We start from the raw sequence: 24,731 nt of genomic DNA, 5'->3' as shown, positions 1-24,731 counted from the left end.
CTATGATGGCTTCAGCATAGCAACTGGATTTTTAGTGTTTTGGCCATAATTCACGGCGAAACACTACAGCCAACGGTTATATATATATATTTCCCCCGGAGCGATGACTCCTGCTGTTCTATCACGCAGGAGCTAGGCAATATAATAGGGTCTAATAGAACTTAGGAGAGTGCTCTCCATGGTTACTTTGTCAAATGTCTCCAGTCTCAGGATTGCGGTCGAAATGTACTGAACAACCAAGAAATACATGAACAAGTCGAGGGAATGAGGGGCATTGCATCTCCAATCGGTCTATGACATCTTGGCCGTTCAGCTTCAAGGTATATATTGACTCCTTAACAGGCCTCGAGTGGTAATGATCAGAGACCATGCATAGCATCTCGTCGTGAAAGCAAATGAACAGGCTTGCCACCCCAGGTGGCCCATCAGCTATGACGCCAACCCCCGAGTTTTGTCCAGTTGGTTATTCTGCTGTTAACTCGAAAGTCTGGAATCTCCAATAGAGACTATACTCCCAAGATGAAGCAGGCCCCAGCTGGTTCTGGTGGGGAGAACACCCATGGCCCTGGATGCCATGTCGTCATTATAACAAACGTCACAGCGTCTTGCCATCGACAAAGAAGATGGTAGATATATAAGCCCTCAGTTGCCTTGTTTGAGATCATATGTTTCAGACTCAAAATCATATCCGGCCACTTCTGACACTTCGTCACATTCACAACCAGACGCAAAATGACTGACGCTACCTTCCACACCACTATCCAGGACCTTCGCAGGGCCGAGTCCAAGCTTTCCCAGTTGCATGGTGGCAACCCCCCAGCGGACTCTAATGTCTCTAGAATGAAGGTAAGTCACCTACGATGCAACACCCAAGTATCAAACAGATGGCCTAACATGTTATCTATAGTCTATCATCGACCAAAACTCCAACAAGGCTGCGCAAATTGATAAGGTCAAGGCCAACCTGCCTCTGCCTGATCAACCCCCAGTTGCCAGTGACTGGAACTCCCTTGACCAGCGTATTACTAGCATTGGCTCTGGACGTTTAGAGTTCCCTCCTGATAACAGTGGCCTGCGTGGGAATGCGCCTGTCGGCAGGAGTGCTAGCGAACTTGGACTATAGGGTATCGAGAGGCTGGATCACGTTCCCTCTAATGCTACGATCCGTTAACTGAGTACATAATAATGAGGATTTATTATGTGTACGCTAGGTAGTCATTTTTGTCAAAGTCATTACGAGCGACTAAGTGAATTTCAAAATTTCAATTCTGATTTATTTCTGTATATCAATGTGCAATCGTAAAAACCAATCATTTGATCGTTTGTTCCATCGAGGACTATCAAATAGTACAGATTTAGAAGCGGCTATGTATGATTTCATATAGAATCAGCAGAGTCTAGATGTGTTTAAGCCAAAAATATATGTACAATGAACATGTAAAGGCAGTTTCGCTACCACGACAAATAATTTCCATAATTTCAAGCTTACCTTAACAGGATATTAAATGTTAAGACTTGAGATAACTACACATGTACGGGCGACCAAATATGCCACCGGTTCATAACTCTCTCATTGGACATTACCTCACCACTTCATTCATCGCCGGAGGTCTATACAAGACAAGAATTGCGATCACCCGCTTATACGGCCTTGTTATATTCATTTTAGATGTCTTTTGAGATGTCTTTTGAGCTATGTTTTAAATGACTTTTGGGACATCTTTAAGCTATCTTTTTAGATGCTTTTTAGATGTCTTTTTAGATATATACGAGGGCGGTAAAAAACTATATTCTATATAAGAGCCTTTCCTAGACTTTTCTACATCTAACCTTTGACTAGTTATATAGTTAATATGTTTCTACTTGTAAAGTGAGAGTGGATAAATTAATGCTTGGCAATATGAACCAATGAGAGAGTTTATGAACCAGTGGCATACTTAGTCGCCCGTACACATGTATGTAGGGTAGGGTCATACCTATCTATGGATACAAAATCGTACAGGTGAAAGTTAAGATGTTTGCATTATTTGCATGTCAGGGGTCTAGACCTAACGTCAATTGCTCCTCCTTGTAACAACGCCCGCTCTTGTTTGGAGATAGATGTTGGATAAGTCTGGATAAGCATGTGGCGCACAGGCTTCCTGTTTTGATGCCTTCTAGAAGCACGAATACATCAGAGGGGAGCCTATGCTCCACACCTTCCGTTCTATCGGTTTCTCTAACCACCAAACAGAGTGTCTCAAGCATAACTAGTTGACGCGACTGCTCCTGGCCAACAAGATTGAGGTCGCATATATCTTGTAAATGCTCCAGGCTAACGTAAGTATGACATCAATGCTCTTTGCTATACGACCAGCTTCTATGAGAGAACCGGATACTTTCAACGTGTGGTTCGCACTGCTTTCTTATATAGATCTGCCATCACGGCCATGTAGCATCCATCAATTAACTATCTCCATTCTCTTTCCTACCAAACAAATTTACAGTACTTCAATCTACCTCCTTGCACCTTTTCCATCACATCATCATGGATATTCAAGGCACTCCTATTCGTTCCGGCAGCCGTGGCACCAAGGTGACCACCGACCCTCGTACACAACAGCGCATCGAAGAACCGTCTGGTCCGATTACCAATGATTCACTTGCCGCCGAGTCTATCCGTGAAGGTGGCGGCTTCTCTGGCAACCGTGGCGCCGAGGCAATGGGCATGTCAGGAAACCAATCCACAGTAACCAACGCCAACACCTCCGCCTCCATCAAGCTTCCCTCCGCCCCATTCGGCGCCCAGCGTCAGGACCGTCTTGAGGAACAGAAATACCCCGAATGTGTGGTTGGCCAGGGCAACTTCCCTGGCACACACATGGATAACTCTGGGTACGCCGGTGGCTCAACGGCGGCCAAAAGGGAGATGGGCATCAAGGCTGGTGAATACTCTACCGCCAGCGGCAGTAGTGGTGGTAGTCAGTTCAACGACGTGACTGATATTCAAGCGGGTGGCCTCCCCTCCGACGATGTTAAGAATGTTAGCTTCAATTCGGAAGTTGGCTCAAGCGAGGACCCTGGCCGTGACGCTATCAGCCAGTTCCAGCACAGCAATGCCCACACTGCTAATGACTCTGCCCGTCCTCATCAACAAAAGGGTATTGATACTCATACTGTATATGAGCACTTGGAGAGCGATCAGCGCGCTTAAGTCTTCTTGGCTTGAGATGTTCCATCTTTTTATTGGGAGAATGCAAGTGACCGTGCTTTGATTGAGTTCGGCTTAGGCTGGGGCTATGATGAACTATGTATGATTTATGATTGCGTACTTATATACAATAGCACTTGAAAATATGATCATTACATTTGTTTCAATTATTTACTCCTTATTAGTTTCTGGTTGGTATTTCCTTCTACGTCCCCACTCCGATGTGTATGTTCTACATGACGTCTTTCTTCTTGGAGGTCGAAGATAAACTTCTGATATATAATTGCTTAGTTTAATGGAGTCAAATGGACCACAGAAGAAAAGTAATAGTTGATTGATCAACGAATGTACAGATTGTATATATATATCGGATTATCAAAAGATGCGATAATCATCCTCATCAGATTCCGAGCCCGAGTCGGAGTCGTAGTCACTAGGAACGGACTCTAGGAACTCATACCCATGTCCTCTCACAAAGTGCGATCGGGTGCTTTCTGAAGGAGCATTAACTATCCTCAAGGGCACCTTCATCGTCTCATCCAAACCCACGCCTGGATCCTGACTATGCAGACGCTGAGCACCCACTCTAGCCAAAGCCTCTCTCCTCCGTCTCCAAACATAACTCCCTAATTCAAGCAACCCGATGGTGAAAATAGCAATCCAAACCATCACTAGCAGGATAATCACTGTCGTAAAAACTTCCGGAAGAGGATACTGCGGGAACATTAAGGCTTTTGACTTTAGAGTCGTGAAAGAGAAGCGGTATGCAAAAGAAGAGGTTGAATGGCCCGACCAGGAGTGGGAGAAAGGTGCAGGCGTGGTGTGTTTGTGGTCATTGTTTATGGCGTGTTTTGTGTGCAGGTATTGTAGAATATCGTTGTAGTGACCTTGTCTTTGGGCAGCGGGCGAATTGATTGGGCTCTCTCTGTCTTCTGGGGAGTGGTTTTGGTGCTTTTCTTCCGTTTGTTGGTCGTCGGGCTTGTGCATTGGCTCGGGTATTTCTGGGGATGCTGGGATCAGGATTGAGACTGTTGGTTTCCCCGATTCAGAAGTCCCAGTTTTATAGCGATTGTTTTGTGTCTCTTGTTCTGCCGGTTCGTTGCTTTGGTTGGTAGGCCATGCTGGGTTCTATAGATGGATATAGGTAAGTCGCCGAGTCGACACTATAAGATTTGGTACTTACCCCGTTGTATTTGACGTGCGGTGGGTCGGGTAATAGATCATATGCCTCTTTCTCAAAGACTTTCCATATTCCCTGGGCGTTGGGATCTGGGAATTGTTCTGTTTTGACCCATTTGCTAGTTCGGATAGGGTGGGATGTAGTTGGGTGAGCGACAGCCAAAACAAGTGCGAGTGTTAAGATGGAGGGGCGGTTGATTTGCATTGTCAGGGATATAAAGAGCGAATTGGCTAAATGATGGCCGAGTATATGCAGAAATAATAAATTGCGCGAGGCAGGACGAGGGCATTCAGTTCTTTATATCATTTTTCGAGGACAGGAGATCAACCGCAAGGGCCGTGCCTTGAGCACAAGGAAGAAGCTGGGTAGGACAAAGGGAAAACCCCCATTCTCAAATCCGGTGCCCAATACCAAATATGTTCCTGGATCTAGGCTAACGCTAGAAGATCTGTAAGCTTAGGATAGGATTTATCCAGGGCGCTATACTTGGTGATTGGCTGAAATTAATGTCTGCTACGCTTGGGGTATGCACTTCATCCCTTGTTCGACATCAAGGTCGAGGGGTGCAGTGATTGATCATATTGATTGGTGTGAAGCGAGAACGCCACGGTAATAGTTTATCTTGCGATGCAAGGCTAAATGCCCAGGGCTTGGCTCTTCACACCACGGAGTACGGAGTGTGTGTATTAAATTCATCGCCGCCCCACCTACTATCTACAATTCTTGAGTTTGCCGTGTGACTGATTACATTTGTGAGAATTTAGGGTTGATCTCCTTGGACTGCCAGCACTATCGAATATTGGAGGGGCTCGAGACCAATTTCATGTGCGACCCGTTGTTCTATCGCACAAGGAGATTATACCGTCAGACTTTTCGATTACATCAATTCGCAGGTATAACGTGGTCTATGCAGGTGTCACACTGCCTGTGGGGCTATACAATGATTAGGATTTGCATGGGATGTCCATTAAAATTAACCGAGACCTTACTGAGAACCGAGTCTATGAGGTTGGTGATATCTCATTGGAATTCTTGCCTTTTTCGTACACCATTGAAATAACGCCGAGTTGGAACAAAACAGCAAATATAGAAAGATACCCATAGGCCGGACCCCATAAGACATGCACCGTCTGAACAGACGGTATCAGAAACCTGTACAACCAGAGAACCCACTCGCAGTGACCAGCGTGGGAAGAGCAAATAACAAAAGGTAAAAGAGACAAGTCGAGAACATTTTTAGACTGTCAGCTTCTTGAGCTCCTTCTGGGTCAAGCCAGCAAGCTCCTCGAACACCTTGGTGAACTCCTCATCATCCTCCTTCTTGCCCTTGGCGGCCTTGGGGGTAACCATGACCACACTGGTAGGGCGCTTGGTAGCAGCGGAAGCACCGAGCTCAGCGCGGGAGGTGACAAAGACGTAGGGAATGCCGTGATCCTCGCAGAGGACGGGAATGTGGGAGATAACGTCCATGGGGGAGATATCGGCAGCGAGAACGACAACACCGCTGGGGACACCGATGGCAGCGTTGGCGGCGGGGATGGGAGACTTGCGGAGAGCCTTGACGACCTCCTTGACACCACGCTTGAGAGACTTGTTGACGGCAGCTAGAAGAATAAATGGTCAGCATGGACAATCTGGAGATAAGAAAAAAAAAGTTGCGCAACCATGCGATCAGCAGACATGGGCGATCCGAAGATCCGATGAAAATCGACCATGCCCACTGATAGTAAGAGAGACAGGTGGAATTTTGAAAAGACAGTGCACATACCCTTCTTGACGCTCTTCAGGACCTTCTTGGCCTGCTTGTCCTCAACCAATGGGTTGGCGAACGGCACGAGAGCGCCGACGGGGCGGTCGACAGCGGCGTCGACCTCACCCTCGCCCTTGACAGCGACATCGGTCTCCTCGACGCCCTCCATGGCCTCAGAGACAATTTCCTTCTCTACTGCATCGACAAGAGCAGTCTTATCCTTCTTCTCTTTCTTCTCCTTCTTGACCTTGTGCACACCGTCCTTCTCCGCACGCTTCTCCTTCTTCTCAGCGCGGTCCTTCTTCTCGACCTTGTCCTTGCCCATGATGACGATTGTGGGGTATTAAGCGGAAGAAATTGAGTAAAATTGAACGAGAGACCGAGGTGAAAGGAGACGAGTCACGGGTGAGGGTGGTGAACTGAGAATTCGATGCCAAAATCGAAATAATTTTTAAAACGGCGCTAACCTCCTTTCGGGTGGAGTTCACTGCTGACATAATCCTAAACAAGGCGGTGCCCGCCCGCCTTTAACTATCTTCCCTTTGATACAGCTCTAGGACAAGTCGCGCAGTGTTTCTTGCCTCATGCCCTATTAGATAGGAATTTCCGTGGGGCTTACGACAGCCGAAACCTCACCGTGAGCTTTGATGAGTCTCCATGTTATTTTTGCACAACAACTGACCTCTCCTGGTTCTTAATAGATGGACAATAGCCAGAACAGCCGACCGGCTTCCCAGCTCATTGCTGGATTCGGCTCACCCTCGACACCCTCCGGTGCAAGGAGTACCATGCGCAGATCGACTGCTATGCGACAATCTGCCCGTTTTACCCAATCTCAAGCCCAGTCCCATCAACCAATTCACGGTTAGACCATACCCTGCTCAGACTGATTTGAGAGGCCTTGGGCGGCAAACTGACTGGTTTATGTAGACGCGGAAAAGGATGAGCTACGCGTCCAATTGAATACTCTCAAATACGAGCTCGAGAATATCAAGCAGGAACGAGAGCTGGAGGCTCTCCGCCATGAAAAAGAGACCCGCGACTTGCAGTTGAAAGCAGATGCAGATTTTCGGAAAGCTCAAGTGAGAGGCTACAAAATTCCCCTTTTCACGAGCTCAAACTGACAATCTTTCCTGCAGGCTGCTGAATCTTCGAGTAATCGGGCTACCCATAAGAGCGACGAACTTACAAAAGAATTGAAAGAAATTCAAGATCAGGCTTTGAATGACAAACTTGCGTTTGAGCGCAGGATTAGAGGCCTCCAGGACGAGAATCAGAACTTGCAGGAAGAGTTTGACGACACTCAAGCTCGACTTTCCGACCAGGAACGGCAGTTTAAATACCAGATCAACGAGTTAGAGACAGTCCGCGCTTCCCTACAAAAGACGATCGAAGAATTCCAGAACGATATCCAAAATGCCAGGACATCGCAGGAATCAACACAAGAGAAATTATCCCAGCGTGAAGCCGAGGTTGCCGAGCTCGAAGCGGAGAATATTCGACTGAAGGCCGAAGGAAACGATGCTGAGACTTTGACAGTATTAAAGAGAGAACTTTCCGAGCAGGTCAATCATATTCGGGAATTGGAGTCGGCAAACCGTGATCAAACAACGGAACTGCGTCACCTTCGAAAGGTCTCGAAGAACGTTGAAGTCGTCGAAGAACAAAAGAGATCGGTGGAGAACCAGCTCCAGTTGATGAAGGGCTTTGAAGCAGAACTCAACACAGTTCAGATCCAAAAGCAGATGTTGGAAGATGAACGGCAATCCTGGGTCAGTCTTCTACAGGAAAACGACCAGCCGGCAGAGTTTGACTCACCAGATGCTGTCGTGAGGGCGGTAGTTCAAGGACGAATTGAGATCGCTACGCTCCTTGATCGCCTCGGAACTGTTGATGCTCAATTCCTTGAGAAGGACGAGGCTATCAAGAGTCTCGAAAGTGATAAAAATAATCTTCAACAGGAGCTGGAGAAACTCCGTCTTGCAAGTGCCGCCTCTGTAGGAGGACCGGGTGCTGCGGAGGGCCGGCTTCGAGCACGACTGGAGCGCCAGCGTGCGCTTGCAGTCAAAGAAGTTGAATACCTGCGTGCTCAGCTAAAGACATTCGATGCGGAAGAAGCTACCATGAACGAAGACCAGTCACAGTTTGATGGCCAAAAGTCTGAGCAAATAACTCAGCTTCAACAACTGGTAGATGAATACCGCACTGAGCTCAGCAAACTTCACGAAGAGCTCTCCAAGCAGGAAGCTCCAAAGGAAGAAGAACCGAGAGGCGTGAAGCGACCTCTTTCTCCCACCAATAATGAAGCCGAAACTGAGCGAATTGCTGTGCTCAGCCGCAAGAACCGAAAGCTCCAGGAGCATCTCATCAAATCAGACCAGGCAACGACTCTCGCTCGCCGGGAACTGGAGGCGGCCAAGTCACAGATTAAGTCTTTGAAGGCCAAGTCGCGAACACGCGTTCTTGAACTACGGGATAATCCGACAGCCGAAACCGAGAAAATTAAGATGACTACTCTTGCAACTCTCCAGTCTGCAAACAGAGACCTCATGGCGCAGCTGCGTGGTGGACGGACCGATGTGAAAGTCGTCCCCGTTAGCACTCTGGAGAGCATCAAACTCGAAATGCAAGACATGGAGCGCACCGTTGCCGATAAAGAAAAGCGCATGCGCCGGCTGAAGGAGATCTGGACAGCCAAGTCCTCCGAGTTCCGGGAAGCCGTCGCCTCCCTCCTCGGCTTCAAGCTTGATTTCTTACCGAATGGTAGAGTGCGTGTCACTTCCATGTTCCACCTATCCTCCGCATACCGGCACGGCGACTGCGATGCACCTTCAGACTCTGGTCCCGGCAGCATGGGCAACGGTGAAGAAAACTCGATCGTTTTCGATGGCGAGAACGGCACCATGAAGATATCGGGCGGACCGAACAGTCTGTTCGCCATGGAACTTAAACCTCTCATCAAATTCTGGGTTGAAGAAAGAAAGGACATTCCATGTTTCCTGGCAGCCATGACCTTGGACTTCTACGACAAGACCACGCGCGCTGCTAGGATGTGATATGTCGGATCAGCATCATATTTGCCAAGGCCTTTCCTTACCTCTTCCATATCTGTATTTCTGTGATTCCCCGGCACATGTTGATTTGTGCTATGCTTTTTGTTCTTATCATCGATGATCCGCTATTTGTTTACGCAGTAATTAAGCCAACACTGCACACCCACATCTTCCCTACATCTTTCCTCTCTTTGTCTCAATGAGGGTCTTGCAGACAATCCACTATAGTACTGCATCCCCGCATATCTAGTATCCCAAAAGGCTTCAAATTATGTTATATGGGTATGGGGAAATATTCTCCTTTTCCGTTTTAGTGCTCACGACCACACTTTAAGAGCGGTTTACGTATACAAGCTGCACACTTTGATATTCAGGAGTCAATGGCATTTGATCTGCAAGACAAGAGAGACGTAGCCCTCGAAGTCATGGCCCTAGGGGAATGGTTGTTTATTCCTATTCAGGATATATCTCCCTGTCTAGGTTTCTTCCCTCTACCAGCTTCCTACACATGAAACAATAATGATGATTCTGAAATAGAAGCTAGTGTTACACAAACTAAATTCACTTTAGGTCCGAAATTCCCTCAAGCACGCTTGCTACATCTCCTTTTCGGGACCTTGAACACCCAGTAACGCCCTAGCCCTGCCACGATGCTAACTAGGATGTAGACCCATATGAGGCCAAAGTTCCGCCATCTGGTATGATACGAAATTTCGAATCGATCAAGGAACTCATTAGTGGTGGCAAGTGGGCAGTATTCGCACATGCTTTGCGCTGTCGGGTTCAGAACGAAGCCACCAGCGGCTTCGATGTAAGCAGCCAGGAATTCATTGCAGGTCAAGTTTCCAGTGAAAGCCATACGGAAAATCTCGCGATTGGCACATGTAACCTTCGAGTTAGCAACTGCGCTCGACATAATTCCCCCAGCAAGGTATGTTGCGGATGAAACACAATACATGAAGGACCAGAACTTCGGAAGATCAGTCATGGGAACCCCGACTCTGGTTTGCTGATTAGTATCCAGTGTAAATCGGAGAGGAAGTAATGTCTTCGGATGTCGACTCACCCGCAAAACAAGATACAAAGCATTCAGAAAATTGCGAAGTGGGCAAACGTGCTCGTGAATAACAGGTAAACCCATAGAAATAGGAAGATGAGGAAGCCGCGGATAGCCTGGTCATCGGACGTCGTGTTTCGGACAAATCCCACTGGGTAATACCAGTAGAGGTACATGATAACCGCCAACAGAGTATGCCATGCGAGTTCAATGAGGATATTGGAAAGCAAGTGTGCTTTGGATGAGACGAGTCAGCAATGTGGCATAGGCAAAATTCGACCGAGAGAGATATAGACATATTTGTCCACCTGTAAATCTTTGATGGACGTTCGCGCGCCTCGTACAACGCTCGCTGAGGTAAGAACATGGGCATTATTTGCTCATTGATGTTGATAAACAGCACTAGGAGCATGAAGATAGCCCACAGTTGGGTTTTACCAGTTTTCCTGCGAGCAGACTGGCTTGCATGTGCTACCCACTTATCGAAGGCGTTACATATGTAGTGAAGATAGGAAATGGAGCGAGCAGGCTTTATAAATTTAGGGTCATGACATAGCTGAAATGGCCACCACTATCTGCCGGGAATGACTTCCAGCATTAACTTCTCCATGTCAGCGTCCGTTTTCAACGATATCCCGAGGAGTTTATTGTCCACCTCCTGGAACTCTCCGCCATATCCCTCCCCAAAGACCGAGCAGCAAAAGAACCCCATCGAGGCTTCCATATCAATTGTCCCTTTGGCGTATTTGTCCCGCGCCATGGTCTCCATGTCGGAGGTGCTCACGTCTGTCGGGGTCCATTTGCGATCCGGTGCAACCTTCTGGGCAATGGCCAGCATCTTCCGTTGGGTCGTGACGAGGTCTTGCACAAACACCGCTCTATTCTGCGTCTCCTTCAAGTGGCGTAGGACCTCCACGACGGCCTGGCCGATCGTGGCCAAGGTGGTTGTACTAAACGGACGGTCCCCGCCGTCGTAAAAGGGTGTCGATCCTCCCTTGAGATTGAAAAAGAAACCATATGCCAGGCTCCAGTCGAGGAAAGGTCCATTTCGAATTAAAGTATATGTAAAATTGGGGTGGTCCCGAGCCTGTTGCTGGATGACCTCGTGTATCCCAAGCTTGGAGTGGTAGACAGGTAAACTGGCCGCCTTGGGATTGCCAATGTTCGCACAGAACTCGGACGGAAGGAACCTCCTCACTCCAGCTTTCACTGCGGCCTGAATCAGCGGGATCTGTGTCTCCATGGCACTAGTCGTCAGGACTGAGACCACGGCATCCTGGCCGGCCAGAGCCATTGTGAGGTCTGGAACCGAGGTGTAATCCACGCGGATTACCTTGACAGACGCCGGGAATTGTGCTTGAGACGACAGGCGTGCCAAAACAGTCACATCAAAGAGTTCGCTCTGGAGAAGTGCATGAAAAATAGAGGAGCCCAAAGCTCCGGAGGCCTAAGTATAATTTATAAGTCATGATCAAAACAAGATAATGATTGCTCGACATACCCCTGCAATGGCAACGTTGCGAATCATCTCCGTTGATGTGAAAATGCAATGATTTTGAAATACCGGAAAGCCTGCCTCTATAACATTTGATGGAGACCTGGTATTATGTATATATCAATGTGGCTCCATCTAGATTCATATGCGGGTGCGGATGCGGGCGCGGAGTCTAAACCGGATTAGGCTTGATACAGAGGACCTCGGGCGGAAATCCATTAAGGTTATCTCCACGCCATGTTATTTAAGGGTTTAGCCTCCGCACCCACACCCGCACATGTAACCATGTCGGCCGATCAGGCCTGTCTTTGCTGCCGGAGACAGAAACGAAAATGTGACAAAATTCTTCCCCGCTGTACCCTTTGTAAAAGGTGCGTTTATCACCTAGGGCTGTAGGCGATACATGCTAAGCAATTTAGATTGAATAAGCCTTGTGACTATCTCCTTGCAGCTGAAGCCCCTCGTCTGCTGTCTCTGCCAGATTGGGCCGACTTGACCCCCTCCAACCTGCGTCATACACTCGAAGCTCAGGTCTCATTAATCGTGGGCGATGGATTGCAACTGCAAGCTGCTGCAGCCTCGTATTTCCGAACTATACATACTTGGTTCCCTATTATGTCGGAGACCTGCTATAATATCCGGTTATCAAACGTACGCGTGCAGATGGCCACTGCCCCATCCGACTTAAGCATCTTGACTCTCTGTATGGCCCTTGTGTGTAAGGAGCCCGTGGGAGAAGAGCTTCCTCTCTCGACCCGATCGATGTATGCTTCTCTCAAGAGCTTTGTGGCTCTTCTTGAGGCGATGGGGACGAATTCGCTGGAGATGTTGCAGGGTCGTCTGCTCCTGACGATTTTTGAGATTGGTCATGCCATGTATCCCGCTGCATATGTCTCCACTGCGGCCAATGTACGCACAGCAATCTCCCTGGGGATAAATGCCCCCTGCGATGACCCCCGCAAGGTATTCTGGGACCCACAGAAAGCCGAGGAGGCACAACAGATCTGGCGCGGCATAGCCATCACTGAGAGGTCAGATCCCCCCCCCCCCCCGCCTCTCCTCCTCCAAGGACACACATATCAGATCGTATTCATACTGATACAATAGCCGTTGGTAGATATGTCTCACTGGAAAATGGCCAAGCACCCAGTACTTACAGAGGACGACCAATAGACGCGGTGGATGGCAACAAGGTAAGTGAATGATCAATTAACTGGCTACGAAGCCCTAACTCAACTTCATGCAAAAGTAACTCCGAAAATAGGACACTGAAGATTGGGCGAAGGTGGAAATGGATTCATTCACCAAGTTGACCCATGCATCGCAGCTCTTGGACCAGGCATTGGTTCATGTGCATGTGACCCAATCGCGTTCCCTTTTCGATGGCGTCGAGGCAGTCCGGATCCTCAAATCCATGACTTCGTTTCTGTCGACCTTCCAAAGCGGTGATTCTAACCCGCATCCTCTATCGGATAGCGCATTGGCACTATGTAGAAGGTGATACTGACCATCCCAAGCTCAGAACTAAGCGACTAACCCCAACGCTACTAATTAGTGCCATGCTCGAAACCCTAGAGGTTGGATCTCACACGTATATCCCCGACAATGAGTGTTGTATTCATACGTCACTCAATATTCTCAAGTCTCTTGTCTACGAGATTGCACGCGGGGTGGAAACCTCTCCCCCGGTTGAGACGGCGAGTTTGTCCGTGTTTCTTCCCCATTGTCTATACAAGGCTGCTATGGTCTGTCTTAATGATACCAGGCTAGCTGGGGGTGTCGATCCGGAGCCATCGATCCGTCCCTTGAAAGCCCTACTGGGCTATCTGGGCATGAGATGGCTGGCTGCAAGTACGTGGCCGGCTTCACAAACTATGATTCATACTAACCCTGATAGGATGTTACTTGGCAAAAATTGAGACAGCACAGGAAACATGTAACCTGTAAAATCTTCTAAAACTATATATAGTCACGGACTCTGTGGGCCGATTCCAATTCATCCGCCCCCGGGCCCACAGTAAACCTAATTTTCGCATCCTCGAGGATGATGCGGGCAGGAATTCGAGTTTAATATTAGCGTACTTGAGTTGCCAGGTATAGGAACCTATCTCGATGAGCTAGGTAAGCATGCGGTGAAAGGAGTCCTGAAAACACCGAATGGAAAACACGCATATATCATTAATCTGTAGCCATGTGTACTCTCCAAAGGACATTTCTTGTCACTTAGCTATAAGACCTTCAGTCTCCAGCATTGGCCAATAACAATGGGCACGCCGGCGGTATCTATAGCAGCCTCCAGCAGTGCGCCAGCTCGGATCGTTTCTACAATAATCATTTAAAATTAGCTCGTATAGCAAATGCAGTCACACCCCTACTAGCTCTAGCGTTCCTCCAATACTAGCCTAGCGCAATTACAGCCCCGAAACCTACCTAGTCAATAAGCCTTTAAGTGGGGTGAAGTATCCAGCATAAACATTCATAACAACATAACAACCCCTCATTGTTTACGATTTCAAATTTGAGAATGTCTGCCCCACGAAAGACCATTCTAGTGACCGGCGCCACCGGCCAAGCAAGGCGGCGCTCTCATCCAGAGCCTCCTCTCCACCCCAGACACGGCCGGGTTCAACATCGTCGCCATAACGCGCGATGTTACCAACCCGCGCGCGCTGAAACTGGGCGCAAATTTCAATGTCTCCGTCGTGGATGGCGACATGGCCCAGCCCGAGGCGATCTTCCAAAAAGTCAGCTCTGTTTGGGGCGTGTACAGTGTGCAGGTGAACTCAGACGCCGAGGAGCAGCAAGGCAAGGCCATTGTCGACGCCGCAATTGCTCATGGTGTACGCCATTTTGTCTACTCGTCGGGTGACCGCGGTGGCCCTGAAAAGTCGCTCGCCAATCCTACCAAAGTCAAGAACTTTGCCGCTAAACACCACATTGAGAAACACTTGGTAAAGAAGGCCGCGGCTAGTCCGCAACAGATGACATATACGATCCTACGGCCCGTGACATTTTTTGAGAATCTCACTACCGATATCCATGGGAAGGGATTCGCCCGCATGTGGGAACAAATGGGAGATAAGAAGCTGCAGTTCGTTTCGACTCGGGATATTGGTCGGGTTGCGGCGTACAGCTTCATGAATCCTGAGGAATACCGCGATGTTGGCCTCACACTGGTGGGTGATGAGCTAACCCAAAGAGAGGCTGAAACTACATTCAAGGCTGTCGTGGGTGTATCTATGCCCATGGCTCCTTGTCCTGTGGCTTCTACTGTCAAGTTCTTGTTGAAGGGCACCGTGAGCGATATGTTCCGTTGGTTTGAACATGAAGGGTATGGAGGTGATGTGGCAGCATGTCGTCAGCTCTACCCTGGCATGAAGGACTTCAAAGGCTGGATTGAGGAGAACAAGGAGCAGTGGTCGTGATCGTATATTCTTTCTCCGGTAGCTCTAGCGCTGCTGCGGTGGACTTGGTAGTCCTGTTAGACGAAGGAAAATAGGCATTGAGTCTAGATAATTGAGAATACCAGCGATATAATCACTCTGATCTACAGCCTTTCTGTGGATCACGGTTTTCTCTCCTTTCGATATTATTGTAAAATTATCAAAAATAGAGCAGGGACAAGAAAAGGGGAAGTCATAGAGTCTGAATGTTGCGCCAAGTAGTCATTGATGGACCATGCGAATGCCTATTAAGCATGATTAAGTGCCCGACCACTGCCCAATAATCACCCTGTGCTTTGAAATAGTACGTAGAGCTACATACATATATATGTACGCGAAGCAAATGCCTAACTACACAAACAAGATGCAAACCCAACAAACAACGAACAAAATTCATCAATAACAGAATCGCTATTTGCATACTCGGAACACAAGAGACGAGGAGGGGAAGGCAGAGGAAAACAAATGGAAAAAGAGGCAATGCCATCATGGTAAGATTGTAATGGTCCAGTTTGGGGCCCTATCTGTAGGGATGCCTATCCTGACACGTAATCCAGACAGTGGACAATTGATAGAAGAACGATTGCACCAAAGGGGGAATATATACGACCAGGCGCGGATAGCTCTATCCCGCCTCTCTCAAGACATATTTAGGAAGAGACATACTTTCCACCGATCAGCTTGCGTGTAGTCGGGACGCCCAGCCATGAGACCGCAGACAGGGGGGACTCACGACCCTCGTCGGCGAAAGGGTCGGCTTCCTTCTGCTCTGCGTCTGATGCAGCACGGCTGATGCCAAGCTGAGAAGAGGACTCAGCACCGCGGAGCTCGAACTTTGCTTCGACTGTACCCTTGCGGGGTCCGGGGGTGGATGTCACGAAGCGGACAAGGAACTTGCTGTCTGCACCTGGGGTGGTGGGGGCCTTGACTTCGAGCTCTGGGATTCTCCAAGTGACAGTGGAGGTTTTTCGACGGAAGGCGGCGCCTGTATTAGGGTACATGGCGGCGCTGATGGCGTGGGCAACTGACTCGCGCGGCTGCTTGGTAGTTTTATCCTCGGTGGCTGTATCCAAATTGATAGTCAATACCAGGTTCTTGAGGGTAATTGACTCGGCTGTGTGGGAGAGGAAGGATGGGTTGAGCGTATAGTAGATGATAGCGCTCGCCTGTGATTCTTCTAGGTTCCAGACTGGCTTGAATATCACGGGGCAGTAGGCGGAGGGATTGGCTGGATCGATATGCAGTTGATATTTAAATGCGACTGTCGGCATGGGGCGGGAAATGCTGCCCAGCTGGATATCGTATTCTCCTCTCTTGTCATCGCCAGCATCTGTGGAAACCTCCTGCACAAAGTGGGGATTGGCGGCTACCTTTTCCAACACTTGGAAGTTATCGAGTCTGATGTGTGTATGGTCTACCGCGCTACCAGGTGTAGGGTTGTTTGCTAGAGCAAGCTCGCCAACAACAAAAGACTTGGTAACGTTACCCTCTGAAAACCATGCGTTGATGGTTTCAATGACTGAAGCATTCAGGCCCGATTCGTATAGATCAGGATGGACCGAAGCTCCCGGGCCAGGCGTAGCGTGTCCGGAGCGAACCGAGGTGGTATCCGATAAAGTGTGGTCATCGGTGGCAGTGCTAGGGGCAATGCTCGGGGAGGTTATATGCCTGATTGGCGAGGTTGGTGGCTGAGACTCTGATCCTGCCGAAGATGGCGGAAGCTCATTGCCAGGTGAAGCAACGAACATTGTATTGCGAACATCACGGCGTCCGCGAATGGTACCCGCGTTGCGTCTCATTCCTGTCTGCGGAGCCCGCTGCATAATAAAGTTAGTATTATACACAATGCCTAAGTAGTAGTGAAGCCTGTCACTAACCATTCGGAGGGTATTTGCCATATCATCCATGGCCTGCTTCGCTTGGCTCTCATCCTCAAAAATGGGCTGATCTCGAATCGTCAAGTTTAGTCCAGATTCATCTAGGCTGTAGTGATTGTCAGCATTTGTTCACGATAATTGGCACAAGGTCACATACCCTGCTGCCTCGTTTTGCGCACGCGTGATCTCGTCAATGGTTGCAGGTCGCTGGGTGAACCCTTCTGAATCAACCTGTGGCTAAACAAACGATTTGTCAGTAATTGTTGGACTCCAATTGTGAAATTGAAGGTTTGCAAATTACCTGATTTCCATTGTTACTAGTGAGCCCAAGAGCTTCTGGTGCAACTCCATTTCTGGGGGTCTCTGGGTGCACTTCAGACACAGGTGCAGCAGTGTCCAATCCGGCGTGATCCTGCGACACACTAGGATTCCGCAATGATGATTGATCGGTAAAGGATGTCCCCGGACGGTCAGTGGCAGTCATAGGGGGAGATTCAGGTATTTGCATATCACGAGAGGAGTCGGCTCGCTTGAATGCAGAAAAGGGACTACGTTTCTTCTCTGCCTTTCGGTCAAAAGTTCCAGCCGAGGGTCCGACAATGCTCTTTCTCCTATTCATAACAGTGCCAAGACGTCTCAGTCCCCCCAAGGGAGTATGCCGTGGCTGTGCTTCCGGTACTAGATAAATCGTTAGAACTTCAATGTTGCATCTAAGGTGGTATTGTAACTCAATTATAAAACTTACCTGGCTGTGTCTGAGCGACAGCAGGTCTCTCGGATGGCTCTGATAGTTGACTTGCCGCATCATCCTGGAAGCGTGGAGGAGGCGGAAGCGGTGCCTCTGTTGGTGGCGTGGAGAAATGACGCTCAGGCGGCGCAGTCTGAGTCCGCTCAGACAGTGGTTCAATCGTGGAAGGTGTCTCTGCCCGTTCAGTCTGACTTCTGGCGATGGTCTGCGTCACAGGGACCCGCGGACCCGCCATTTTAGCAGCAAAGGTTTTGATCTCATCCGCCGTTTCCACATTGAGGAGAATATTCAAGCAGCTTTCAGCGGCCTGGCGACCACGCTCGACTTGATCAAGCTCATGGGTCTCTAGTTGTGTTAGCACATCCCGAAGGTGGTTGAGCCGGGTCTCATCGGCGGCTTGAAGCTGCTCGTAAACAAAGGGAGCCCGCGAATCCCATTGCTGATGGACTTCTTCGGCATTGGCAATCTCGGTAGAAAGTTTGTCTGCGCCTTTGACACCCTTCGCCCTAGCCTTGTCCACCTTCTTCTGCGCCGTCTCCACATTCTTCGCCAACCCCGCCAGATTACTCTGGATACCAGGCATCGACTTCATCTCTGGATTCTTGCTATTAAATTCCCTCAGAGGTCGTTCGACATCCTCTTCGATCTTGGTCGCAAGGGTCTCGTGCGACACGGCGAGCGTTTCGGTGGCGCTGATGATGCGTTGCCAGGGGATTTGGAAAATGCTAGTTTCACAGGTCAGAATCATTCTCGGGCGCAGAAGAACTTAGATCTTCCAGGGAAAGGTCAATTTACCCAAGAGCAGCTCCATTGTCCAACTGTGGCCGATGCGCTAGCTTCCGTAACCCTTGGGCGTATGCTTCTTCAACGCGGCGCCGTTCCTATCGCCGATTTGTCAACACCAATGTCGCTCCCCGTTGTAGATCCCATTCCATCAATCTGGTCGGGTCCAGTCGCAGGTTGTCATACCTGTAGATAATCCGCGATATCCGCATTGACCTTGTTAATGACTCGAATGCGATCGCTCAGGACGGTCGTAGCTTGGCCGGGATGCAGGGTGGCCTAAATAAAATAAATGGCATCAATGATCGGTATCCAAATGCTTTGCTAGACAGCCACAAAGCTCGCGTTGCTCAATCTTACCAGCAGGGTTGGGTACTCTTGCCGTAAGAGGTCCATGATTCAGATTCCGGGGTATTGAGGTGTGAGCAAGGTAGCGCACGGAGCGCATAACATGAAAGAGAAAACCAAGAGACTCCTGTGCTCGCAGCAAGAATAGCCCAATCAACTAAGGGAAATAAATGCGGGATCGGGATCGAATGCCAGTGTCAGTTGGTAGCGTGTCATTCGATGTTGGCCGAGGACGGCAATGGGGATGAATGACGGAGGGTGTTATGGTAATACAGTACTTGGCGGTGTCTAATCAACCACAATGCCTCAATGGTGTTATTTACGTCACAGGCTTGTAACTACTCCTTGATTGGTCACATGACATCATCCACGCGATTGATGGTTGACGTTGGCGCCTTTCTGCCTCAGGTTGAAATCTGATAGCAACTCGCCATGATAGAATACATCCCCCCCCTATATTTAGTTCGCTGTGATTATTCGCTATACATTGGAACATCAACTGCAAGGCAGTATAATTTAGAAATCACACCACCTCGGTCAGTGGTGCTCGTCCACCATGTCTTGGAAGGGCAATTTCGGCTTCACAGACCGGCTGCGAGTCATACAGTCTCTGTAAGCAACCTTTCCGTATATGCCAACATGGGCACTCGATTGATTCGCATGTAGCACAACGGCTTACCAGCAAGCATCTTCTTCGCCTGCCTCCGCATTTACAGAAGCTATGGCCCAGGCGAAACAGCTTGAAACCGAGGCGTATGACAAGGCGACCTCAAAAGTGAGTTCTGTGTTTTCTAAAAATTCACAATAAAAATTATTTCAACTGACCCTGTTCCATCCAGAATGAATATGAGTCCATCTGCCAGAAGGCAATTGATGAAGCTGAATTGGCAGGATCCAAAAAGCCGGCCACTAGCAGCCCACAGGATGTCGAGGATGACTGTGAAGAATCAGAGACCTCAACTGGGGAAGCCATCGGTCAATATCGATCTTGTTCCCACCACTATGGTGGTCTCCACTCCTCCATCTACAGATCAAAGTGGGAAGATGGGACTGTTCGGGCAGTGAAAGTCACTATTCCCCATATGATGACAGCCCCCCATGATGCCCACCGTGAAGCACGGCTGTTGCGCGAAGCTTCTCACCCGCATATAATTCCATTGATCGAGACATTTAATCTTGATGGTGGCAGGTTTGTCTTGGTCTTTCCTTTTATGCGATATGACTTCGAGCAGTTGCTCCGGCGAGACATGGTAACTGCTGCTCAAACACGATCGATTCTGCGAGACCTGTTCTGTGCCCTTGCCCATCTCCACAGCATGGGTATACTTCATCGGGATATCAAGCCTTCTAATATTCTCATGGACTCCCCCAACGGGCCGGCCTATTTGGCAGACTTTGGCATTTCATGGAAAGAAAACGATGCGGGTTCTGAGCCACCCTCGCAGAAAATCACGGATGTGGGCTCCACCTGTTATCGACCCCCAGAGATTCTCTTTGGGTTCAAAGAGTACGGAACATCCCTTGACATGTGGGCTGCTGGTTGTGTAGTGGCAGAAGCCATTGCCGTCGGTCACCACCAGCTCTTTGATTCGGGGCCCGTGGGCAGCGATCTGTCGCTGATTTTCTCCATCTTCAAACTACTGGGCACTGCGGATGAACAACGCTGGCCGGTAAGAATTGCGTCTATCACTAATGGGAATGTGATTAATAACCATTGAATAGGAAGTCCAGGTCTTGCCAGATTGGGGGAAAGTGGAATTCCACTCGTTCCCCACGCAGCCCTGGGAGGATATCCTCCCGGGTGCATCCTCGAATGGTCGTGATTTAGTCAGCCACCTACTGCGCTACGAGAGCAGTGAAAGACTCTCGGCAACAGAGGTATGTGACTTGATCTGATGTCTTACAATAACCTCTAACCATAGGCTTAGGCCCTTGCCCATCCATATTTTGCTCGGACTTGAGGCAGTGGTATGATATGGGGGGGATGGATGGAGTTACGCCACACTCCATCGCGCCTCCTCGGGTTATACCGCACGAGTGGATCGGGGAATCACAAGCGTGGAACCTGCGACTGAATTATTAACATACAGATGCATACTTAGGAGCAAAGTAATTTATGCACCATATGGAGTACCAAATAGTTATGGAAATGTACAGCTTACAGCATTTGTACCTTACATTTAGGTAACAAAATATTCCGAAGTTAATACGAAGGTGTTTCCGAGGTGTGCAGCGTAGCCCCTGAGGGACCTGCATGAGAGGCAGCAATCACGCACAAGGGACATCCATGGATGCATTATTTTGATTAAATTGACTTTGATTAAAATTGAATTTCCGGCACCACCGGAAATTACGGGCTGTGTGAGCGATCAATTAAATGTGGCTGTTATCCTTAGGGTGAAACAACCATGGAGAAGTCTGTGCCCCTCGGGGGGCTACTCTTTAGCGAATGTGCCGCTTGGGGGCGGGCAAAAGGAGCTAACAAGAGCCGAGTGATGAATTTGTTAACTTCCCGTGTATTTGCCAAGCATGTGTAAATGATCTAATTTACGGGATATTTTAAGCTGAACTATGGAGTACACTATTCATAATATACTCTGTAGGTATAGAGAAGTACAAAATTGATGAGTTTAGTTCAACAAAGGCCACATCCAAGCCTATCCCAGCCTATCCCAGCCCATCGCACCGCATTAAACCTTTGGAAAAGGCCCAGCCAGTTAGAGTAAAGTGGGTCTGCAAGGGTTCTCGACCGTGGGTTTGGTAACCCCTTCGGGTCAGGCACCATGTGATAACCAATCAGAATAAGGGAAACAAAGATTATCGTTGCCTATTTGGGTTAGTATGTTATTGTATACACACAGGGTCCCAATCTGGAAGATCTCATTTCGGTTCCTCGAGGTACTCCAGGGCCCTCTCGTATTGAGGCTTTTCTCTTTTTCAAGGTTGCCGTTTGCTTCTTTTGTCCTTTTCCATTCTTTCTTTCAATTTGTACGACCTGGAAGTCGACGTCCTTTCTTTTATTCTCGACTTGACGATCGGCGGTGCTCGATCTCAGTCATCCATTCTTTCCATCCACATTCCATACAGCTGGAATCAACCCAGAGACGCGGATTCTCGGAAATCACTCGCGTTGGAATCTGGGACTATCCCTCTCTTTAGGATCAATACCCGCTGAATCTCCATCCCTAACCTTTATTGCCGCTTCACGATATCCTAGGATACTGGAGCCAACAACATGCACGGGCATGCGCACCACAACCATGCGCGCAATGTGGAGGAACTAGAGCGAGGAAATATTGAAGAACGAGGAGTCATCGAGGAGCGCGGCGATGTGGTGGTCGTTTACAAGACCGTCGATCCGGACTTTATAGGTGAAGTGGGAGGCTATGTAACCGGCACCGAACACACCACTGCCACCGAAGCGCACGCCGGTGTTGGTGCTCCTGTCGCGCCTACAAGGACCAAGGAACAAACAACCGAGACCAAAGCGACGGATGAGGTGACCACAACGAAGACGAAGGAGGAACCGACTACCACCAAAGAGACCGTGGCCCACACCACCCATCAAACTAAAGAGGAGACCACCGAGACTACCGAGGCTGAAACGACCACCAAGAAAGCAACCACTACCAGTGAGTCGGAGGCTCCGATCACAGCAACCTCCTTTGTGACTTCGGCATCGTCTAGCTCGGAATCTTCCCAGAATGTCAACGATCTCCTCGCAACCTCAACTGGATCGGCTAGTAACTCTGCCGCATCGGCCTCGACCACTGCTCTTGGAACCACTACTTCCGAGGGTATGACTGGTGGCGCGAAAGCCGGTGTAGCCATCGGTGTCATCTTCGGTGTGGGTGTGATCGCTGCCCTGATTTTCTTCTTTATCCGCAAGAAGAAGAAGAGCCAAGAAGGATATCAGCAGGAGAATGAGAAGACCTTCGGTGGCGAAGGCCTGCCAGAGGGTATCGCTGCTTCTTTCCCACCGCCTCCTCCTTCCAAGCCGCAGACGCCTTCGACTCCCCCGCAGCTTAATGTTCGTCCCGTCACTCAATTCGCGCCTGATCTGAGCGGTAGCGGTGCCTTGAACCCCACCACCGCTGGTGCTTACGGAGCTTTGAGCCCAGCCACAGCTGCTGTTGCAGGTGCTGCAGCTGGCTCGGCAGCCGTCGCCTCTCGTAATCTTACTGGCGAATCGCCGCCTCCTACTCCGCCGAAGTCTGCTGGGAGCCACTCTGACCCCTTCAGTGACCCCGTCAATCCTTTCAACCCAGCCACCACCCCTGTTACCCCTGTTACGCAGACCGCGCCTTCGGTTGCCGAATCAGCCACTGGACCGTCTGCATCGACCGTCGCAGCTGCCGCGGTCGGTGCCGCAGCCGTGGGTGTTGCAGCAGGTGCTGCCGCTTCATCTCGCGCGTCTAATGATTCGGAACGCTACCATTCCGCCGAGTCACGCGGCCATTCCCCCACCAGCTCCACGCAATCCGCGACAACTCCTACCGATGCTACCGCTGCCTCTGCTGCATCAGCTGTCGCTGCGGGTGCTGCTGGCGCTGCAGGCGCCATGGCTGCTGGCCCACCACCCCCTAACAATGTTTACCGTGTGCAACTGGATTTCAACCCCTCTATGGAAGATGAGCTTGGACTTCGCTCAGGAGCGCTTGTGCGCTTGGTTCACGAGTACGACGATGGATGGGCTCTCTGCATGCGCCTTAACAACCCCCAGCAAGGAGTTGCCCCACGGTCTTGCCTCTCAGCTCATCCTGTGATGCCTCGTGCCCGTCCACCCCCTGGCGCTCCCGGCTCTCGCGGTCCACCTATCATGGGCCCTGACGGTCGCCCGATGATTCCCGGGGGCCCTCCAGGTCCACGATTCTATCCCCAGGATGCCCGTCCAAGATCCCCCGGTGGCCCTGGCTTCCCTGGACCTCCCCCCGGTCGTCCTTACCCCAACCCCGGATCTGGTGTTCAGTTCCCGCCAGTTCCCCGCTCCATGTCGCCTGGGCCTAGAGGAATGCCTGGTCCTCGCGCAATGTCTCCCGGCCCCGGACCTGGAGGTATGCCTGGGCCTCGCTCCATGTCTCCCGGACCACGTGGAATGCCCGGTCCTCCCTCCATGTCTCCCGGACCGCGTGGAATGCCCGGTCCTCGCTCAATGTCCCCTGGGCCTGGCGGCATGCCCGGCCCTCGCTCAATGTCTCCTGGCCCCCGGCCCGGCCCGCGCTCCATGAGCCCTGGTCCATACGGACCTCCTGGAATGCAGCGGCCTGTGATGCCTGTCAACCAACGCCAACGCAGCAATAGTGCCAGCAACGTCGCTCCGCCCATGGCAGCGCCGGCCGCACCTGCTGTTTCAAGTCCATTGGCCGCTCCTGCCCCTGCGGCCCCGGCTCCCGCTGCGCCTTCCGTTTCAAGTCCATTAGCAGCTGCTCATCCTGCTCCCGCTCCTGCCCCCGCTGCACTGCAAGATTCCACTCACCCAGCGGCTCCTGCTCCTGCGCCTGTTCCTGCACCTGCTCCTGCACCTGCTCCCGCTGCTGTGCCAATGCCAAGTCCCTTAGCCGCTCCTATTCCTGCTCCCACTAGCGATCTTCCGGCGCTTCCGACTTCCCCGCCGATTTCTCCGTCCGGCTCGATCTCGCGAAAGCCAGTCCCTACCCATGACGCTTAATCTGAATGACCCACACCTCCGCATAGAGCCTCCGTCTTATGCAGAACACAGGCATTCCCGCTGACGTGTCAGTGTCCCCGCTGGACGGAAATGAGCTTGCCTAATATGACCACATTGTTCGCCTCGATCTTGATATCCC

At 50.1% G+C, this 24,731-nt stretch overlaps 12 protein-coding genes across 12 annotated transcripts; 7 read left to right on the top strand and 5 right to left on the bottom strand.

Annotated features, from left to right (window-relative positions):
• Nucleotides 1-732: 732 nt before the first annotated feature.
• Nucleotides 733-1,123, top strand: N7455_006374 (uncharacterized protein; the record flags this gene model as incomplete). The annotated part of the gene is made up of 2 exons (XM_040957014.2): nt 733-846; nt 908-1,123. The coding sequence occupies 2 exons, from the start codon at nt 733-735 to the stop codon at nt 1,121-1,123; spliced, it is 330 nt and encodes a 109-aa protein (XP_040812593.1).
• A 1,404-nt stretch (nt 1,124-2,527) lies between these two features.
• On the top strand, nt 2,528-3,193 carry N7455_006373 (uncharacterized protein; the record flags this gene model as incomplete). The annotated part of the gene is made up of 1 exon (XM_040956956.2): nt 2,528-3,193. One exon carries the CDS (start codon nt 2,528-2,530, stop codon nt 3,191-3,193), a length of 666 nt encoding a protein of 221 aa, XP_040812509.2.
• Nucleotides 3,194-3,565: 372 nt separating this feature from the next.
• N7455_006372 (uncharacterized protein) lies at nt 3,566-4,767 on the bottom strand (the record flags this gene model as incomplete). Its single annotated transcript, XM_040957040.2, has 2 exons — nt 4,374-4,767; nt 3,566-4,318 (listed from the first exon to the last, which is right to left on the bottom strand). Exons 1-2 carry the CDS (start codon nt 4,572-4,574, stop codon nt 3,566-3,568), a joined length of 954 nt encoding a protein of 317 aa, XP_040812639.2. The 5' UTR covers nt 4,575-4,767.
• An 839-nt stretch (nt 4,768-5,606) lies between these two features.
• N7455_006371 (40S ribosomal eS12 domain-containing protein) lies at nt 5,607-6,445 on the bottom strand (the record flags this gene model as incomplete). The annotated part of the gene is made up of 2 exons (XM_040956930.1): nt 5,607-5,974; nt 6,139-6,445. 2 exons carry the CDS (start codon nt 6,443-6,445, stop codon nt 5,607-5,609), a joined length of 675 nt encoding a protein of 224 aa, XP_040812553.1.
• Nucleotides 6,446-6,821: 376 nt separating this feature from the next.
• On the top strand, nt 6,822-9,176 carry N7455_006370 (coiled-coil domain-containing protein MAD1; the record flags this gene model as incomplete). The annotated part of the gene is made up of 3 exons (XM_040956945.2): nt 6,822-6,984; nt 7,051-7,202; nt 7,260-9,176. The coding sequence occupies 3 exons, from the start codon at nt 6,822-6,824 to the stop codon at nt 9,174-9,176; spliced, it is 2,232 nt and encodes a 743-aa protein (XP_040812629.2).
• Nucleotides 9,177-9,756: 580 nt separating this feature from the next.
• N7455_006369 (uncharacterized protein) lies at nt 9,757-10,262 on the bottom strand (the record flags this gene model as incomplete). The annotated part of the gene is made up of 2 exons (XM_065605340.1): nt 9,757-10,174; nt 10,240-10,262. 2 exons carry the CDS (start codon nt 10,260-10,262, stop codon nt 9,757-9,759), a joined length of 441 nt encoding a protein of 146 aa, XP_065461194.1.
• Nucleotides 10,263-10,801: 539 nt separating this feature from the next.
• N7455_006368 (aromatic alcohol reductase) lies at nt 10,802-11,758 on the bottom strand (the record flags this gene model as incomplete). Its single annotated transcript, XM_065605339.1, has 2 exons — nt 10,802-11,677; nt 11,732-11,758. The coding sequence occupies 2 exons, from the start codon at nt 11,756-11,758 to the stop codon at nt 10,802-10,804; spliced, it is 903 nt and encodes a 300-aa protein (XP_065461193.1).
• A 252-nt stretch (nt 11,759-12,010) lies between these two features.
• Nucleotides 12,011-13,672, top strand: N7455_006367 (uncharacterized protein; the record flags this gene model as incomplete). Its single annotated transcript, XM_040957049.2, has 6 exons — nt 12,011-12,096; nt 12,145-12,756; nt 12,843-12,918; nt 12,990-13,222; nt 13,281-13,576; nt 13,623-13,672. 6 exons carry the CDS (start codon nt 12,011-12,013, stop codon nt 13,670-13,672), a joined length of 1,353 nt encoding a protein of 450 aa, XP_040812643.2.
• A 317-nt stretch (nt 13,673-13,989) lies between these two features.
• Nucleotides 13,990-15,150, top strand: N7455_006366 (uncharacterized protein; the record flags this gene model as incomplete). Its single annotated transcript, XM_040956955.2, has 2 exons — nt 13,990-14,004; nt 14,320-15,150. 2 exons carry the CDS (start codon nt 13,990-13,992, stop codon nt 15,148-15,150), a joined length of 846 nt encoding a protein of 281 aa, XP_040812575.2.
• A 668-nt stretch (nt 15,151-15,818) lies between these two features.
• N7455_006365 (uncharacterized protein) lies at nt 15,819-18,972 on the bottom strand (the record flags this gene model as incomplete). Its single annotated transcript, XM_040956994.2, has 8 exons — nt 15,819-16,985; nt 17,046-17,151; nt 17,203-17,282; nt 17,347-17,723; nt 17,791-18,518; nt 18,589-18,674; nt 18,763-18,855; nt 18,937-18,972. 8 exons carry the CDS (start codon nt 18,970-18,972, stop codon nt 15,819-15,821), a joined length of 2,673 nt encoding a protein of 890 aa, XP_040812662.2.
• Nucleotides 18,973-19,480: 508 nt separating this feature from the next.
• On the top strand, nt 19,481-20,885 carry N7455_006364 (putative cell division protein kinase (Ctk1); the record flags this gene model as incomplete). The annotated part of the gene is made up of 5 exons (XM_065605338.1): nt 19,481-19,536; nt 19,591-19,699; nt 19,764-20,594; nt 20,647-20,802; nt 20,853-20,885. The coding sequence occupies 5 exons, from the start codon at nt 19,481-19,483 to the stop codon at nt 20,883-20,885; spliced, it is 1,185 nt and encodes a 394-aa protein (XP_065461192.1).
• A 1,274-nt stretch (nt 20,886-22,159) lies between these two features.
• N7455_006363 (SH3 domain protein) lies at nt 22,160-24,592 on the top strand (the record flags this gene model as incomplete). The annotated part of the gene is made up of 1 exon (XM_040956974.2): nt 22,160-24,592. The coding sequence occupies one exon, from the start codon at nt 22,160-22,162 to the stop codon at nt 24,590-24,592; it is 2,433 nt and encodes an 810-aa protein (XP_040812579.2).
• Nucleotides 24,593-24,731: the final 139 nt, after the last annotated feature.

Source organism: Penicillium solitum (genome assembly GCF_028829755.1).
Source record: "Penicillium solitum strain IBT 25940 chromosome Unknown utg000004l_segment0_segment0, whole genome shotgun sequence".
In the NCBI taxonomy this organism is placed as follows: Eukaryota; Fungi; Ascomycota; class Eurotiomycetes; order Eurotiales; family Aspergillaceae; genus Penicillium; species Penicillium solitum.
The sequence above is the reverse complement of the archived record's forward strand: the minus strand, read 5'-3'. Positions and strand labels throughout refer to the sequence as shown.